This window comes from Nelusetta ayraudi, unplaced genomic scaffold (assembly GCF_046127955.1).
Source record: "Nelusetta ayraudi isolate G7.1 ecotype Tasmania unplaced genomic scaffold, CSIRO-AGI_Nayr_v1 ptg000026l, whole genome shotgun sequence".
NCBI classification, from domain to species: domain Eukaryota; kingdom Metazoa; phylum Chordata; class Actinopteri; order Tetraodontiformes; family Monacanthidae; genus Nelusetta; species Nelusetta ayraudi.
Window position 1 is genome coordinate 8,954,851 of NW_027466076.1, and position 15,449 is coordinate 8,970,299.

General features: G+C 43.7%; 1 protein-coding gene across 2 annotated transcripts; it reads left to right on the forward strand.

The window, feature by feature from the left end:
- The first annotated feature begins 1,098 nt into the window (after positions 1-1,098).
- Positions 1,099-15,276, forward strand: sbno1 (strawberry notch homolog 1 (Drosophila)). Of its 2 annotated transcripts, none has more exons than XM_076029665.1 (33): positions 1,099-1,451; positions 3,110-3,229; positions 3,558-3,653; positions 3,758-3,988; positions 4,098-4,227; positions 4,310-4,410; positions 4,497-4,593; positions 4,688-4,848; positions 5,043-5,176; positions 5,307-5,397; positions 5,486-5,647; positions 5,870-6,005; positions 6,092-6,197; positions 6,326-6,479; positions 6,568-6,750; positions 7,182-7,279; positions 7,356-7,507; positions 7,623-7,832; positions 7,923-8,096; positions 8,179-8,348; positions 8,451-8,582; positions 9,152-9,287; positions 9,381-9,493; positions 9,577-9,648; positions 9,732-9,831; positions 9,937-10,011; positions 10,099-10,245; positions 10,330-10,424; positions 11,146-11,232; positions 11,591-11,728; positions 11,839-11,915; positions 12,056-12,249; positions 12,729-15,276. In XM_076029665.1, exons 1-33 carry the CDS (start codon positions 1,308-1,310, stop codon positions 12,917-12,919), a joined length of 4,407 nt encoding a protein of 1,468 aa, XP_075885780.1. In that variant the 5' UTR covers positions 1,099-1,307; the 3' UTR covers positions 12,920-15,276. The 2 variants fall into 2 exon arrangements, with proteins under 2 accessions (XP_075885780.1, XP_075885781.1); XM_076029666.1 differs by lacking the exon at positions 1,099-1,451 and adding an exon at positions 2,789-2,807.
- Positions 15,277-15,449: the final 173 nt, after the last annotated feature.

Consider the following 15,449-nt stretch of genomic DNA (forward strand, 5'->3'; position numbering starts at 1 on the left):
ATGATTTGATTAGGTTTAATTAAAGGGTTGTTTTTAAAACTGTGTGTAAGACTTAAATAGCATAATGAGCCTGTTATGTTACCCTTGTTTTTCTTTAGCCTTATTTATTTATTTATTTATTTATTTTAAATGTATTATATAGTCGTCTTCTTGCAAGTTGAATCGCTTTTTATGTACTTTTAATGTCAAAAATTAGGTCCACTGTATTTAAAAAAAGAAAAAAAAAGTTGGAACCAAAACTGCTAAAATAACAAAAGCCGTTGGGCAGTTTAGGATGGCCAGTATTTTTATTTTTATTTTTATTTTTTAATCATGCTTGAAGAAGATGCTTTTCTGAGGTGACCTTTATATGATCAGGTAGGACGTTACAAAGCCTTTGAAGAAAAAAGAAAGAAAACGACCTCCCACTGTTTGGCGCTTTGTCCGGAGGGCGTTGGCCACAAGAGCTCCCACCTTTATAAACAGAACTGACGATATCACTGAATACATAGAGTTTCTATATGTACTCTTATGAAAATTAGAGAAACAAGTTAACTTTTAAAGTTAAGGTTAAATGATTGACTGACTAAAATGACTACAATACTTGTATTGAATACATTACTTCTCTTATGACATTGCGTATATTATTATACTTTACTTATCAGTGAGTAATACGATAATATGTTTGTTTGTTTGTTTTTTTAAAAACCCGTGTGCCTCTATATTAAAATCACTTCGAAATGTACTGTAGAGATTCCACTCACCACGGCTTGTTACCTGGTATACCCACGTTGTATACCTAAAAACATTATTTTAAACTATTGTCGCAATCGCTTATATATTCTATATTCCATTTGTAATAGAGGTGCCACATTTTAATGAACTGTGTTTTCCCGAAGTTATTATTTTGTTTAGAGATTATTAGAGATTATTTCTAATTTATATTTTTGTTGGCTAGACTAGTGTTCTGTGGAAATGTGAATTAAATTATAATATCACATGACAAAAAGGAACATACTTCACAGCATGAGAAGGCGGTTTTTTAAAAAAAATAAAATGCCAAATTAGAAGAAGACGCACAGGAGAGAAAGACGAAGAAGAATTTATCTCTTCGTCACTTCCTCTGGAGGCGCCGCAGGGTCACGTGATGCTGTGTTAGCTCGCCGATTCTGCTATGTTTGTCGTTTGTGCTAACTTATTAGATATGGTTATTTTCCTGCAATTATCGATGTATCGTCGACGAAGGACGTCTCCTGGGCCTTCGGAGTGCCACTACCGTCGAGGCTGGCCGAGAAGTTTGACTGCTAAAATTACCGCTCTTGGCCTGCATGTCACGTGACCAACATGCGGCTGAGCATTTGATAAAAAGATGGCGTGAGCGCAACCGAGCGAGGACAGCGAGGAGCACAACAAACCTTTCTGCAACTCACCGCCGCCCCGAAAGCGAGGCGAGGCGGACTTCGATTAGTCAGGTGAGGTGGCTCCGGCGTCTACTTTCTGAGCAATACTTTGCCTCCCGCCTGACAGGCAATTGTCAAGTAGTGCTTTTGTAAAAATATCATTTTATTTATAAGATTCGAGGTTGTGGGAAGCTGCACGCTAGCTTGTCTGGCTCTAACGCAGCTTGTTGCTATCGCTAGCTAGCGACGGCAGTTGCAGAGTGCGTTGGAACCCCGTCAACATCGGCTATGATGATAATAGCTATAGTAGAGGTTAAATCGGTTTGCCATTCTGTTGTCCTCTGTAACATTGCACTGCGTCGTGAAGGACGCACCGTGACACTTAGGTCACGGTAGGTTTTTGCTTACTCAATGTTACGGCTGTTGTAAAGCTTTAAGCTCGCTTACGCTAAGTAGCAGCAAGTCGTAAAACAGATCACGCAATATTGACATATCTCGCGAAAAGACACAAACCCCCGACTCCCTAATACATATAGTTTAATACTAATAGTCTAATGTATTTTAAATTACATTGAATTATTGCCTATTCCCAAGTGTGATTTACAACTCACAGTTTTGAAATGCTAATATTTGTACGAGCAAGGTAGTTAGTGACCAGTGGGGTGCTCGTAACGTAACACGTTTTATTTATTTTTATTTATTTATTTATTTTTATTATTATTATTTTAAAATATAAATTATTTTCTGAAGTCATGTGTAGTCTTGATTCGTTATTGCGGTGTACATGAAGATGGAGGTGTCTCTTGAGTAAGCCTCGTCCTGTAAGCAAGCTAGCGGCGCGTAGCTGTGTCACCCTAGTTTATTAGGGCTAGCTGGTCGGATGGGTGGCAATAAAATGTTAGGCTGGTTTGGCTTGTGTTTGCTGTTCAAAACGTTAATGAGGCGCAGCGCACTTCACCATCGTCCTCGCAATTAAATGTGGCGTCTGCGCTATTTAAACAATGAACCAGTGATTCAAATGGGCAGATGGGTCAGAAAGTTGAGCGCACCGTGGGAGGGCGTTGAAAACACGTGTTGTGTTTTGGGTCACTTTGGAACCATTGTCGGACACGACCTGGCGTGCTCATGTTTCTGTGGAAATTGTTGCCCTGCGTGCTTTCAGTATCACTTTGAGGGCTGAAGTAATGTATGATCGCCGACAAAAGTGTTTCGTTTTCATTTTTTTTTTTTTTTTTTTTTAACGGCGCAAGTGTTGCGGAGAGACCCGACGAGAGCGCCTCCGTAGTTTACAAGATCGCAAACGATAACGAGTTAAAAAAATAAAAAAAAAGCAGGGCAATAAACTGAAATTGAAAAAGCAACAACCAATTACACCCTGACAGAAGCCTTTTTTTTTTTTTTCATTATTATTGTACACCACATCCTCGGGTAAGTGCCACACGTGCGCTACACGTGTAGTTTTTGTTGTTCTTGGCATCAGCTGTCAAATAAACGAATTCATTACAATTCTCAAATGTGTTTTTATTTATTTTTTTGTTCTTGTCAGTAAAACTTTCTGTGAGTAATCCTCGTATAGTTCGATCTTCTTACCTAGTGCCACTGTTAGAACTCTGTATGCAGCGGTTTCAGTCTGGAATGTAATAGATGTTTGTGGGTCTTAAAAAAACATCAAAGAAAATGTGACCCACTGTGTTAATGCTCATGTATCCTCTCTTTGTCACTCATTCCAGATGGATCCTGGGCAGGACTTGCTGCTTGCTGCCCTAAGTGAGAGTGGCATTTGCCCCAATGATCTTGGCCTGTTTGATAGTGATGCTCAGGATGTCGCACAACCTTCTACAGCCCAACAGGTAATTCGATTTTAATAACTTATTGATAATGTGGATCAAATAAAACACAATTCTTCTTCATTAATCAGCAGTTATAAATGTCACTCAGTAATGAACGACTCGTTGGTTTGCTTCCTTTTCTCTTTTTTTTTTTTTAAACGTCGCCATCTAACAAAACACATCTGTTGCATGTGTCACATAAAAATACACCTGGCTAAAAGGTCCTAATCTGAGTTTTCAAAAGAAGAAAAATATTTTTTTGAGAAAAACTATTTGCTGTGAGGAATTTAGGCTAAACTGAGTCACCCGAGGAGTCGTGTCATGCCTAGATTTTTTTTCTGTCTTGCAGTCTATCTCCATCAATGCCCTGGATATTGGTGGGGGGCTTGAGCCTGAATCTATTAGAGTGGAACCTCCTCCTCCAGTCCCCGTACTTGCCATCCGGGTGAGAATTCACTACCCTAATTTTTCCCATTCACGGAATAAATGCCCGTTATAATATTGGTGTAGTAGAAGAATAATGACATTGACTTTTCTCTCTTCCACCAGCAACACAAACCTCAGCCATCGACCACAACATTTGTCTTAAATCAGCTGAATCAGTTGCCATCACTCGGAGCTTCTGTGACAAAACAATCAACCACCAACAACATCAAACATACGATAACGGTCACTAAGGTCGTCCATGTTCCAAATTCAGCCCTGCGGGGGTCCGTGACCACCACCTCCACAAGCACCCATCCTTCAGCTTCCACAACAGTGCCTTTGAACAGGGATCAGGTACATTTTTGCTATAGATTTTAAATAAAAGTATTTTATTCTCAGCAAAGTATTGATTTTTCAATTGAAATTGTTTTTTTGTTTTTTTTGTTTTTTTTAATGTTTGAAGCAAATCCAGTTGAAAGACCTCCTGAGGACTGGCAATGTGAAGACCACAGGAGTAAAGGGCAACAGCTTGATGGAGCTCATGAGGCTAAAGCCTCCACCTGACATAACTACACCTGTGGCAACGGCAACAGGTTGGTGGTTTTTATTATTTCATTTATTTATTTAACAGTGTTTTGTGTTGGTAACCTGTCTGCATTTTGTTTTTTGTTCCAGGAGAAACGAACAATGGAATCAAGAAGGAAGGCGTGGCTAAAGACAGTACAAAGATCTGGGGGAGTGAAGGCATCAAAGCCCCAAACTTCTCGCATTCTCTGGTAAAATAAAACTCTGGTGCGGTGATGGCGGAACGTTGAAGTAGTAAAGACATTTTAAGAATGTTGTTGTCTCCATGCATTTGTAGAAACCTCCCGGAATTAGAGAGGAAGACGAGGTGGAAGAGGAAGAGGAGGATGAGCTGGGTCATGCAGAGACTTATGCAGAATACATGCCAATGAAATGTAAGATTTAATGTTGAAAATATTTTAAGCTTTTGGTTTGAAACCAAAAAAAACGTAAGGATCTGTCCGTTAACCAGTCATTTTGTAATTTCAGTAAAAATTGGTCTCCGGCATCCTGATCCTGTGGTGGAGACCAGCTCTCTGTCCAGTGTCAATCCTCCTGATGTCTGGTATCGAGTGTCCATCCCAGAAGAAGTCACTGACCGCGGTTGCCTGTCTGCATTGCAGCTGGAAGCTATTACGTATGCCGCTCAGGTAGACAGGGTTTTTTTTACCTTTTAAGTGTCAAGGTTGCATTCAATTGTTAAGGTGAAAAAAAAAAATCCTTTTAATGTCCACGTTTTGTTAGAACAGAATATCTGATTAAAACTAAAAAATATTTTTGTCTCTGGATCTGCTGAGGCTGTCGGGTGTTTAAGTCGTTCATCCGTCTTTCCGATGTACCGCAGCAACACGAGACATTCCTGCCCGGCGGTGATCGAGCGGCCTACTTGATTGGCGATGGGGCCGGCGTTGGAAAGGGCCGGACCATTGCGGGGGTCATTTACGAGAACTACCTTTTAGGCAGGAAGCGATCCCTATGGTAAATAATTCAAGCCAGCAACGAGTTATTTAACACAGAGAATCATAAACTCAGACCTCTCTCTGTGATGTTAGATGGACTGAAGAGTCCCTGCTTATCTTCCTGCGTGCTTGTCCTTCACCTCCTCTAGGTTCAGTGTCTCCAACGATTTAAAATATGACGCTGAGAGGGACTTGCGGGACATCGGAGCCAAAAACATCCAGGTTCACTCTCTGAACAAGGTACGTGACTGCAGCACGTCGCAGGAAGTGCTCACCAGCCGAGCTCTGGTTAATGCCCCACTCAACCGCCTGGTTCTCCTTTTTTCAGTTCAAATATGGGAAGATTTCCTCCAAACACAATGGAAGCGTGAAGAAGGGTGTGATATTCGCCACCTACTCTTCCTTAATTGGAGAGAGTCAGTCGGGAGGGAAGTACAAGACCCGGTTTCATCAGCTGCTCCACTGGTGTGGGGAGGACTTTGATGGCGTTGTATCCTTTTGATCTGCAGTCGATTGTAAACACAACAGCGGTGATCCAGTCAAGCTAACACTGTAGAGTCTACATGAAATTTGGCATCCAGTGATAAAAGCATGGATGCAAACTAAAATGTACATGAAGTGTGCAAAAGCTGAAGGTTTCCTGGGCTCTCCTTGAAGTCCTAGCAGTTCAGTCCAGGAAGCGGTGGACTCTCCTTAACCCCACGTCTCTTAGATTGTCTTTGACGAATGTCACAAAGCCAAAAACGTCTGTCCTGTCGGCTCGTCCAAACCTACAAAAACTGGTCTGGCTGTTTTGGAGCTGCAGAACAAACTCCCCAGGGCTCGCATTGTTTATGCAAGCGCGACAGGTTGGTGGATCTCATTCGGCACATTAAAAAAAAAAAAAAAAAAAACTCACCGAGCGGCAGTCTGAGACCTGAATGTCTTTACGCAGGTGCCTCTGAACCACGGAACATGGCCTACATGAATCGGCTGGGTATCTGGGGACCCAAGACGCCTTTCAGAGAATTTGGCGACTTCATTCAAGCAGTTGAGCGCAGGTATGTTTATTTTCTTTGGCCTCTTCGTCTATATTTCTCTCCCCAAATGAAAAGACAAAATGTGCGGAACTTGAGCGTCCAGATCAAACTTCCTGTATGCAAACGTTCTGTCTGTGGCGTTATCTCAGAGGTGTTGGCGCCATGGAGATCGTGGCAATGGACATGAAGCTGAGGGGGATGTACATCGCAAGGCAGCTGAGTTTCACCGGCGTGACTTTCAAAATCGACGAGGTTCCCCTCTCTCAAAAATACGTCCACATGTACAACAAGTCGGTGCGGCTGGTGAGCGCAAAAATTAATTTTGAGAGCGCACGTTCCTGTTGACGTCGCCCTTGCGTGGAACTAAATGACTTTGTTTGGCTGCCCTCAGTGGGTGAGCGCCCGCGAGAAGTTCCAGCAGGCTGCCAATCTGATCGACGCAGAGCAGCGCATGAAGAAGTCCATGTGGGGCCAGTTCTGGTCGGCCCACCAGAGGTTCTTCAAGTACCTGTGCATCGCCTCCAAAGTTCACAGGGTGGTCCAGCTGGCCCGGGAGGAGGTCAAGCATGGAAAGGTGGGAACACAAAGCGCTGCTAATTTATGCAAACCTCCAGGTTTTGGTTTTTCTTTTTCTTTTCCTTTTCTTTTTTTTCTTAAGTGACTTTTCATTTTGGGCGGTTTTTCATTTGAACAGTACTCTCCTGTAACTTCTTAAAGAACGTATGATTATATTCTTGCCACAGCCATATTATTTATAATGTATATATTCTTACTTCCCTTTTTTATTCTCTTACTCGGCTCCCTACTGGATTTTTCCAGCTTTGTCTCTAACTTTAGTTAGTTTCCTACTCAAATTGGACTTTTCTGCTTCAAGTTCATATTCGTAATGCTTTTCCAAAATTGACATCCAAATAGTTTTGAAAACTGTGGATGTTCGCTATTTGACTTCAAGCACTGCGCGTGCGCGCTTAACAGAAATGGTGACAAAGTCTGTTTGCTCTGCAGTGCGTGGTGATCGGTCTGCAGTCCACCGGAGAAGCCAGAACGCTGGAGGCTCTGGAGGAGGGCGGAGGGGAGCTCAATGACTTTGTGTCCACTGCAAAGTACGTCCTGGCAGCGGTAACCAGCCTCCAACGCCACGGTGTCTCATCGCAGTAACGCGTTTCTCTCTCTTTGCAGAGGAGTGCTGCAGTCCCTGATTGAGAAGCACTTCCCCGCTCCTGACAGGCAGAAGCTTTACAGCCTGCTGGGTATCGACCTGCCGTCAAAGAAGGCTCCGACTCCGACTGACGCTGCGGCACAGCCGGAACAGAAGGGCAAGAAACGGAAAGGTATGGGAAGCCTCAGCGCGCGTGTGAAATCGTTAAATCATGACGTGGAATTTGACAAACTCCCTTTTGCCTCAGGGATGCTTTAACTGTCTGTGCTGCGATCGACATCTTTTAGGGGCCGAGTCGAAAAAGCAGCAGAGGAAGAAGCCCCGCAAGCACGGCGGTTTGTCGGGGACGAGCTCGGACGAGAGCCAATCGGAGGAGTCGGACAAGGACTCCGGCAGAGACTGCGACAGCGACGACAGCTTTAAGTCTGTCAGCTCGGCGGACGAGGACGACGACTTCAACCCGTTCAGGGACGAGTCGGACGACGACGGCGAAGATGGTGAGATTTCCAACTGAGCTTTTAAAAAGAAAAAGAAAAAAGACCACAAAAGAAAAAGAACAAACCCGAACGTGCTCCCTCCCCCGATAGATCCATGGCTCATCAGAAAAGAACCAAAGAAGGGCAAAGAGAGGAAGAAGAAGAAAAAGCGACGGAAGAGCATCGACCCGGACTCCATTCAAAGTGCCTTGTTAGCGTCCGGACTGGGCTCCACCAGGCCGGCCTTCAGCGCTCCCGTCAATCCCCCGGCTGTACCCAGCATAGGTGAGTAAAGAGCAGCGCGGCAAAGCCCGACGCTCAGAGCTTCCACGGCGCGATTAACGTGCAGGTTCTCTCGCCTCACCAGTCAAAGCAGAGAGTCAGGACAGCTGCGTCACCAGTCAGGACTCGGTGGAGATCGCCCAGCAAATGAAAAGGGATCTGCTGGATCAGCTGGAGGAGCTGGCCGAGAACCTTCCCCCCAACACCCTGGACGAGCTCATCGACGAGCTGGGAGGGCCGGAAAACGTTGCAGAGGTATTTGCGACGCGCTCGTTTTTCTTTGTTCTCTGTTTTTGAAGTTGCGGTAGTGGCCGGACGCGCTGTGATTTTTCTCTCCGTCCCGCGCTCTCCTTGCAGATGACGGGTCGCAAAGGCCGCGTGGTCAGCAACGACGACGGCAGCATCACGTACGAGTCTCGTTCGGAGCTGGACGTCCCGGTGGAAATCCTCAACCTCACGGAGAAGCAGAGGTTCATGGACGGAGAAAAGGTAAACAAGAATGAGTCTCTAAAGGTGCAATCTTGGACTTAAGCCTTTTGTTTGTTTGATACGCAGAGCAGGTGTTAATTGCAGGTTAGAAATCCCTCAGCATGGAGGCTCCATTTACTATTTTCTGCAGCTTTTTCTGGAGTGTTTTTTTTAGACATTTGCAAAGGGCGCAGTTTGATGGCTTTCAACAAGATTGTTGTGTGTTAATCTCCCTGCGTGTCTCTGGTGGTACCAGAATGTTTCATTACACATTTTTAATTACTCTCCTCACAGCAGCAACTGCGAAAATGTTTTTCCCAAGACTTGGTGCACAATTTCCAAAACAAAATAAATTTCAGAAATACATTCTGAATCTGAGTTCCGTTCCAAATTAACTTTTGGATGACTGCGGTGTGAAGATGGAGTGGAAATGAGATTTTAGGTCCAACGTTGTGTTTCCATTCCTGGATGAAACCATTTGGGGGATCTGACTCGTATTCAGTGGCTCTAATTTATTCAAAGAACTTTGGTTCTGCCTGTTTTGAGGAAGCCTTCTGCAAAGGTGAATTTAAACTATTATTTTCTTTTAGAACATTGCCATCATCTCAGAAGCCGCGAGCTCCGGCATTTCCCTGCAAGCTGATCGTCGAGTGAAGAACCAGCGGCGGAGGGTCCACATGACGCTGGAGCTGCCTTGGAGTGCAGACAGAGCCATTCAGCAGTTCGGTGAGGAGCCCGCCGGGCCTTTTTTATTATTTCATGTGATGCATATGAAATAAAAATAAGTGCCTGACGTTTTGCCCTTTGCTTTGATAACAGGGAGGACTCACAGGTCGAACCAGGTCACGGCACCAGAATACGTCTTCCTCATTTCGGAGCTGGCAGGAGAGCAGAGATTTGCGTCGATTGTTGCCAAAAGATTAGAGAGCCTGGTAAAGTCTCATTACATGTGGATTTTCTTTCACTCATGAGTGTGCATATAAACTAAATGCATTCAATCTTTTGCATGGCACAGGGCGCTCTCACACACGGCGACAGACGAGCGACTGAAACTCGAGATCTCAGCAGGTTCAACTTTGACAACAAAGTGAGTTCACAGAATTTTTGTCTCAGGATTCCTGTAATTTCCACCGTGTGCCAGTGACTCACCCGTGTTTTTCTTGGCAACAGTACGGAAGGAACGCTCTCGAAATTGTGATGAAGTCGATTGTGAAACTCGACTCTCCTCTCGTTTCTCCGCCGTCAAACTTCAAAGGTGATTTCTTCAAAGGTACAAACAATTTCTGCAGCATCCCGTCGATTTATTAATTTCACTTCTTTGTTCTTCTTTAAATCAATAGTTCTCACGTGTGGCTTTATGTTTTTCCTCATGTAGAAATCCAGGGTGGCTTAATAGGTGTTGGCCTCATAAATGTGGAGGACAGGCCTGGCATACTGACACTGGATAAAGGTAATTAGAATGATGACCAGGACCACTTTCTGGCTTAGAGCTCGTCTTGCTTGTGTATTAATCAAGTGGACTCACTTCCCCCCTCAGACTACAACAACATCGGGAAGTTCCTCAATCGTATTTTGGGAATGGCGGTCCAGCAGCAGAACGCTCTGTTCCAGTACTTTTCGGACACCTTGGCGGCAGTCATCCAGGAAGCCAAGAAGAATGGCCGATTTGACCTGGGCATTCTGGGTAAAATGAGCGTCCATCTTCCTTTTTAATACATCCTAATAATACCGTTGTCACGGTACTTATTATCTCACGTTCTGCATTTAGATCTGGGCTCCGGTGACGAGAAGGTGAAAAAGGTGGACGTCAGGAAGTTCTTGACTCCGGGCTACACCACGTCTGGACATGTGGAACTCTACACTGTAAGTATAAAAGAAAAGTAGGGCTGTGCCATTAATCCATTTGAAATGGAAATTGGATTTTTTTTTTTTTTTTTCCTAGTAAAGACGATGTTTAAAAGAAAAAGGAAAATCATAAAATCGATTTTCCTCGGACTGCAGCGTGACAAACTTATTTCAACACCTGGCAAACACCACAAGCCAGAGTGGGAGCAGTGTGTTGCTTTGCGGGGCTGTACATGAGAACCAAAGGCCGATGTTTTGGATCCACTCGCTACTATTCTAACTGGCTACCTTTGAATGCTCGCATCTGTAGCTGTCCTAGCTACAGCAGATGTTAAAACCAGGAAATGATTCCGTATGCTGCCATTGCCACTACCTGTTAATTTTCTGAAGTTGCGTACGATATGCACTTGTCCCGTTTTTGTAACGTATTTCATGAGAAATGTCACGTAACCCAGTCGTGCTTCGAACGTGGTTGTGTTGTAGCCTTAAAAATAAAATCACATCCTCTTCATTTGAAAATAAAGATAAAATATTTGAAATCATTTATTTATTCCGTTGTCTGTTGTGGTTTTACCCCCCAAAAAAATTTAATCAATATCGAATTTTCAGAGAAGAAAAGAAAATCTGGATTTTATTTTTGTCCAAAAATCGCCCAGCCGTAATGAAAAGTATAATTTGTCTTGAGAATTTTCCACCACTATTATTGAGAACCGTTGTTGATGCGTGTGTGTTCTAACAGGTGAGTGTGGAGCGAGGGATGTCCTGGGAGGAAGCGACCCACTGTTGGGCCGATCAGAGTGGACCAGATGATGGTTTCTACGTCCAGGTACGAGGAGACTGAAGGACTTTGCTGTAGCCAGCATCACTTTGTCATCTGCAGTCGTGGCAGTAGATTTATTCAGCAGTCGAGTTAAGATGTTGCCCATGGCTATCGACTGGCAGGAGCAAAATTGCACGTTATATCGAGGATAATGATTGGATTGTTCTTAATAATTGTGTGTCAGGCATCCTGGTGTCAAATTTATTGCAGTAGCACTAAGTACCAAGTGGTCATTGCTCAAAGTTAAACAGTTTAGCAGATCATTTTGAAGACAAAGGTTTGTTGATATTCATATTGGCTGTGATGACCATACTTTAAAAATAGTCAGTGGATTGTAAATTGCATTTTTGTTTACTTTTAATAGGCGAGGAACAACAAAAAAACGGCCATACTGGTGAAGGAGGTGAACACCAAGAAGAGGCTCTTTCTGGTGTACCGGCCCAACACGGGAAGGCAGCTCAAGCTGGAGACTTATGCAGACATCAAGAAGAAGTTTAAAAAGGTTACACATTGCTTTCTTTTATTCAGTTATTCCTGTTTAAAAATAAAAAAAATTTAAAAAAATGTGGGATTGTGATCATAAATATTTTTTTTTAATCTCCTCCTTGGCAGGCCTTGTCAGAAGAAGCCAAGCAGCACTGGACGGACCAGTACACGTCGTCGGCACAGATCTGCTCTCATGCGTACTGGTAGGTTGAGGTCTCCCATTTTTCAAAATTATTGTTTTCTTTTCTTTCTTTCTTTCTTTTTTTAAATTCTACCAACAGTGTTTGATCGGTGGTTTAAAGCTGAGCTCTGCCGTCGACGCGCTTGTGTGTGATTCCCACAGGAGAGGGAACTGCAAGAAGGCATCGGTGGGCCTGCAGTGCGAGGTGGGCCTGCGGTGTCGGACCTTCTACGTCCTGTGCGGCTCGGTGCTCAGCGTGTGGAACGAGGTGGAGCTGGTGCTGACGCCCGTCAGCGGAACCAACGCCAAGGTGCAGATTGTTCGACTCAGAACGGAGGACGGCCAGAGGATAGTCGGTAAGTCGCAGGGTTGTCGTGGAGCGGGTCCACTTTTTTTAAACCTTTATTTAATCAGGCAAGTTATCAAGAATTTATTACTTATTTACAATAAAAGCCTGAGGTAGCTAAAAAAAACCAAAAAAAAACAGTAAACAGTAAAGGGGACCAACATTCATATACACAGATGTTTTACTATTGGATAAGGGACCATAATAATGAACCTCTGACTGAATGGCTGCTCTACATTTAAATAACATTGTTAAATAGAAGAGGAAGTTTTTCACTCTTCTAATGTGTTATTACCTCCATTTTGGTAAAGCTCAAAGGTGTTTAAATTGAATGTGGCTCCGTCCTATGTAGCCCAGACGCAGAAGCTCACGCAAAGTGTTTAGATGATTAAGTTTCAGACATGACGATGATGTTTTTCCTCCCAAGTGGAAAAAATGTGGCTTCCTTTTTTCATTAATTTTCCCTTTCTCTCTCTCTTTTTCAAACAGGTCTGCTCATCCCAGCAAACTGCGTGTCCCCACTAATCAACAAGCTGTCGACGTCGGACCAGTCCCAGCAGCTCGCCGTGCAGGAGCAGCAGAAGCGGCAGCAGCTCCACCCTCAGAGCCTCAGCCACGCGCCCGGCATGGGGCCGCTCGGCATCATGGGAGCGTCCATCCCATCTCCCTCGTTCTGCTGAAGGCTCCGGGCCCGCCAGTCTGTCTCTGCACTGCAGTCCCCTGGACAGCTGCACCCCCTCCTAACCCTCCCACACACACACACACCTGACCCTTCCTCCTCCTCCATGTGGTCCCTACAGCCCTCTGAGAGTCAGTGGCGTCACGCTGGGCTGTGATGACTCTCAGAAAAAGAAAAAACAGTGGTTGTACAGAGAGAAGATTTTCAGGGGTTGTTTTGTTTTTTATCTTCTTTAAATCTCCAGGGACTTTTTTTTTTTTTTTTTCCCCCTTCTCTCACCTAGAGAAATTTTGACAGGTGATGTTCTTTCCTCTGACATTCAGAGTGAAAACATTTGTGAGCGACTGGTTGTGGTGAATCCTCGAGGGGCCGCCAGCCTGTGGCTGTCGAGTCGTCCAGTCAACTCTCACGCTTAAAGCCGTTTTCTTTTTTTTGTTTTTTGTTTTTTTTTTTTGTCTGGACCGCCTACTTTGGAGCAAAGACTTTTTGGTTTGCTTGGCGGGACAGAAGACCACTACGCGTTTGGTTAAAGACAAAAAAAAGGCATTTAATGCCCCAATCTGATACTAATACACAATGTAAACAGTCAACAGTTTGTTGTTTCAGCGTTAATGTAGAGAGAGCATCAATTCCTGGAAGTAGAAAAACTGAACACGGGTCCAATGAAATGTAAAAAAAAACAAAAAAAAAACAACAACTAGCTTACTTATGTTGGTTTTCATCTTCTCTGTAGCTGCTGTTTTTGCCTGTCAGACAAAAATACCACACTTTCCTCACAATATCCTAGCGTTGTATTTGTTTTCAAACAAGGTTATCTTGTAAATCAAGGATCCATGTGTTCTGTGTTTTGTTTTTCTTCCGTCAATCAATCTTGAGATCACATACAAAGCCTCATCAGTCTAGATCAGGTTAATACATTTTTACATTACCACTTAAATATAACATACATCCTTTCGTGTTAAGCGGAAACAGAGCTCAGATTTCTGTCGGCCAGCTGAAGCTTCAGAAGGTGACGTTTTTTTAAGACTTTTCTGTGCTCTTCCCCTTAATTTGGAAACAAAGACGTCTTTCTGCCGATGTTTCGACGAGGACAAACAGTTGTTTTTTTTTTTTGCTGAATGCAGCCGTCACCAGCCAAACGTTGGTCAGTCTAACGTGCCTTTTGTACCCCGCTACAATAGGTCCAGGAGTCAGGAGCACGGAGAAAGCACGAACGGGGCAGTTGGAAGTTGTGAAACGTTTGCTTATTCTGCCGACTGCTGAGGGTGGTTTCTATTTAAAGTGTGCGGAGACGGGAATTCCTAAAGTCAATGTTGAATTAGTGGGAAAAATGAGGGTAAAAGTTGTCCCAAACAATCACTTTCATTTGATCCTGGTGGTTGTACGCTGCCGTTTGTGAGCGTTCTCTTCAGGCGAGACCTGCCTTTTGAAGGCGCTTCGCAGCAATGGTGAAAATATAGATTTCATACATACCGTTCAGAACAATCACACACCCGTGTGCTCATTGTTAAATAGCTTTTTTTTGTTTTGTTTTGTCACGTTTTCATTGGGGTTTTTTTCTAATCAACAGAATCTGCTCAGGGGTTACACACAGAAGACCCTCTATCGATTAAAACGCAATGTTCCATGTTCAGAGTATCTTGCGATGCACGACCACAACTGGAATGCTCCATTTTAACCTCTGTATTATTGCTCAGTGGTCCGCTGTATTTGCAGTCTGTGTCCCTGTGAAACAAGTCTCCATTAAGGCTCTGGCTTCGTCGGGCGCTGGCGTGTAATTAAGAAGTAAGGAGAGCTTCTGTTGAACTCTTTTTACCTCCGCTGCTTCTTTTTCAGTCTTACTACATTGTTCCAGCCTGCACTGGAAGGGGCCGACCAAAGTCAGGGTTCAAGAGCTGTCCTCATGACAGGGACTGAAACGTTTTCTGGGTCCCTTTTTTTAATATATATATATTATGGCCTGTACATCTCTATCCTGTGGATTACCAGTCATGCACCTATTTAAAACAGAATGAAAGGGGAAGAAGTCTTCATATCGCGAACATACAGCTCGGTGGTCTGGACGGAGCTCCGAGAGGGAAGGCCTTCTCGCTCATCCAAAGTCTCTTTCGCCGTGAGCGTCTGAACATGGCGTCGGCTGCCGGCTCCTTTTTATTTTGTCTTCTACTATACTGCATAATACACACTTTGTCACGTTTTTTTGGGCAAACAGCATATCTGGAAGGACTTCACCTTTTTTTTTTCCCTCCTCCCCTTGTCATTGCACGAGTTGCACTACTGACAGTTGTACAAATATTCAGTATGATCTGTACATGTATGAGTGCGACGCTCAATAAAGCTTGGTATACTTGTAAGTCATAGTAATGTCACGTGACAGTGTCGTATCCTGTATCCATTTAGATATTTGTTTTAATTGTTGATATTTTTAGAATGCCAAAGCTTAATCTGCCAACTCATTTGAAAAGCAAAAACAAAATCTTCAGTGTAATGTCATAAAAATGTAAATCTTTAGCTCAAAACAAACCTTTGGA

Excerpts from the sequence above, each read along its gene's own strand:
- sbno1 (XM_076029665.1), top strand. The coding sequence starts at position 1,308 with ATGTCACGTGACCAACATGCGGCTGAGCATTTGATAAAAAGATGGCGT. Across the intron at positions 4,594-4,687 it reads AGAATACATGCCAATGAAAT|TAAAAATTGGTCTCCGGCAT; the intron begins GTAAGATTTAAT and ends TTGTAATTTCAG. Across the intron at positions 8,349-8,450 it reads GGCCGGAAAACGTTGCAGAG|ATGACGGGTCGCAAAGGCCG; the intron begins GTATTTGCGACG and ends CTCTCCTTGCAG.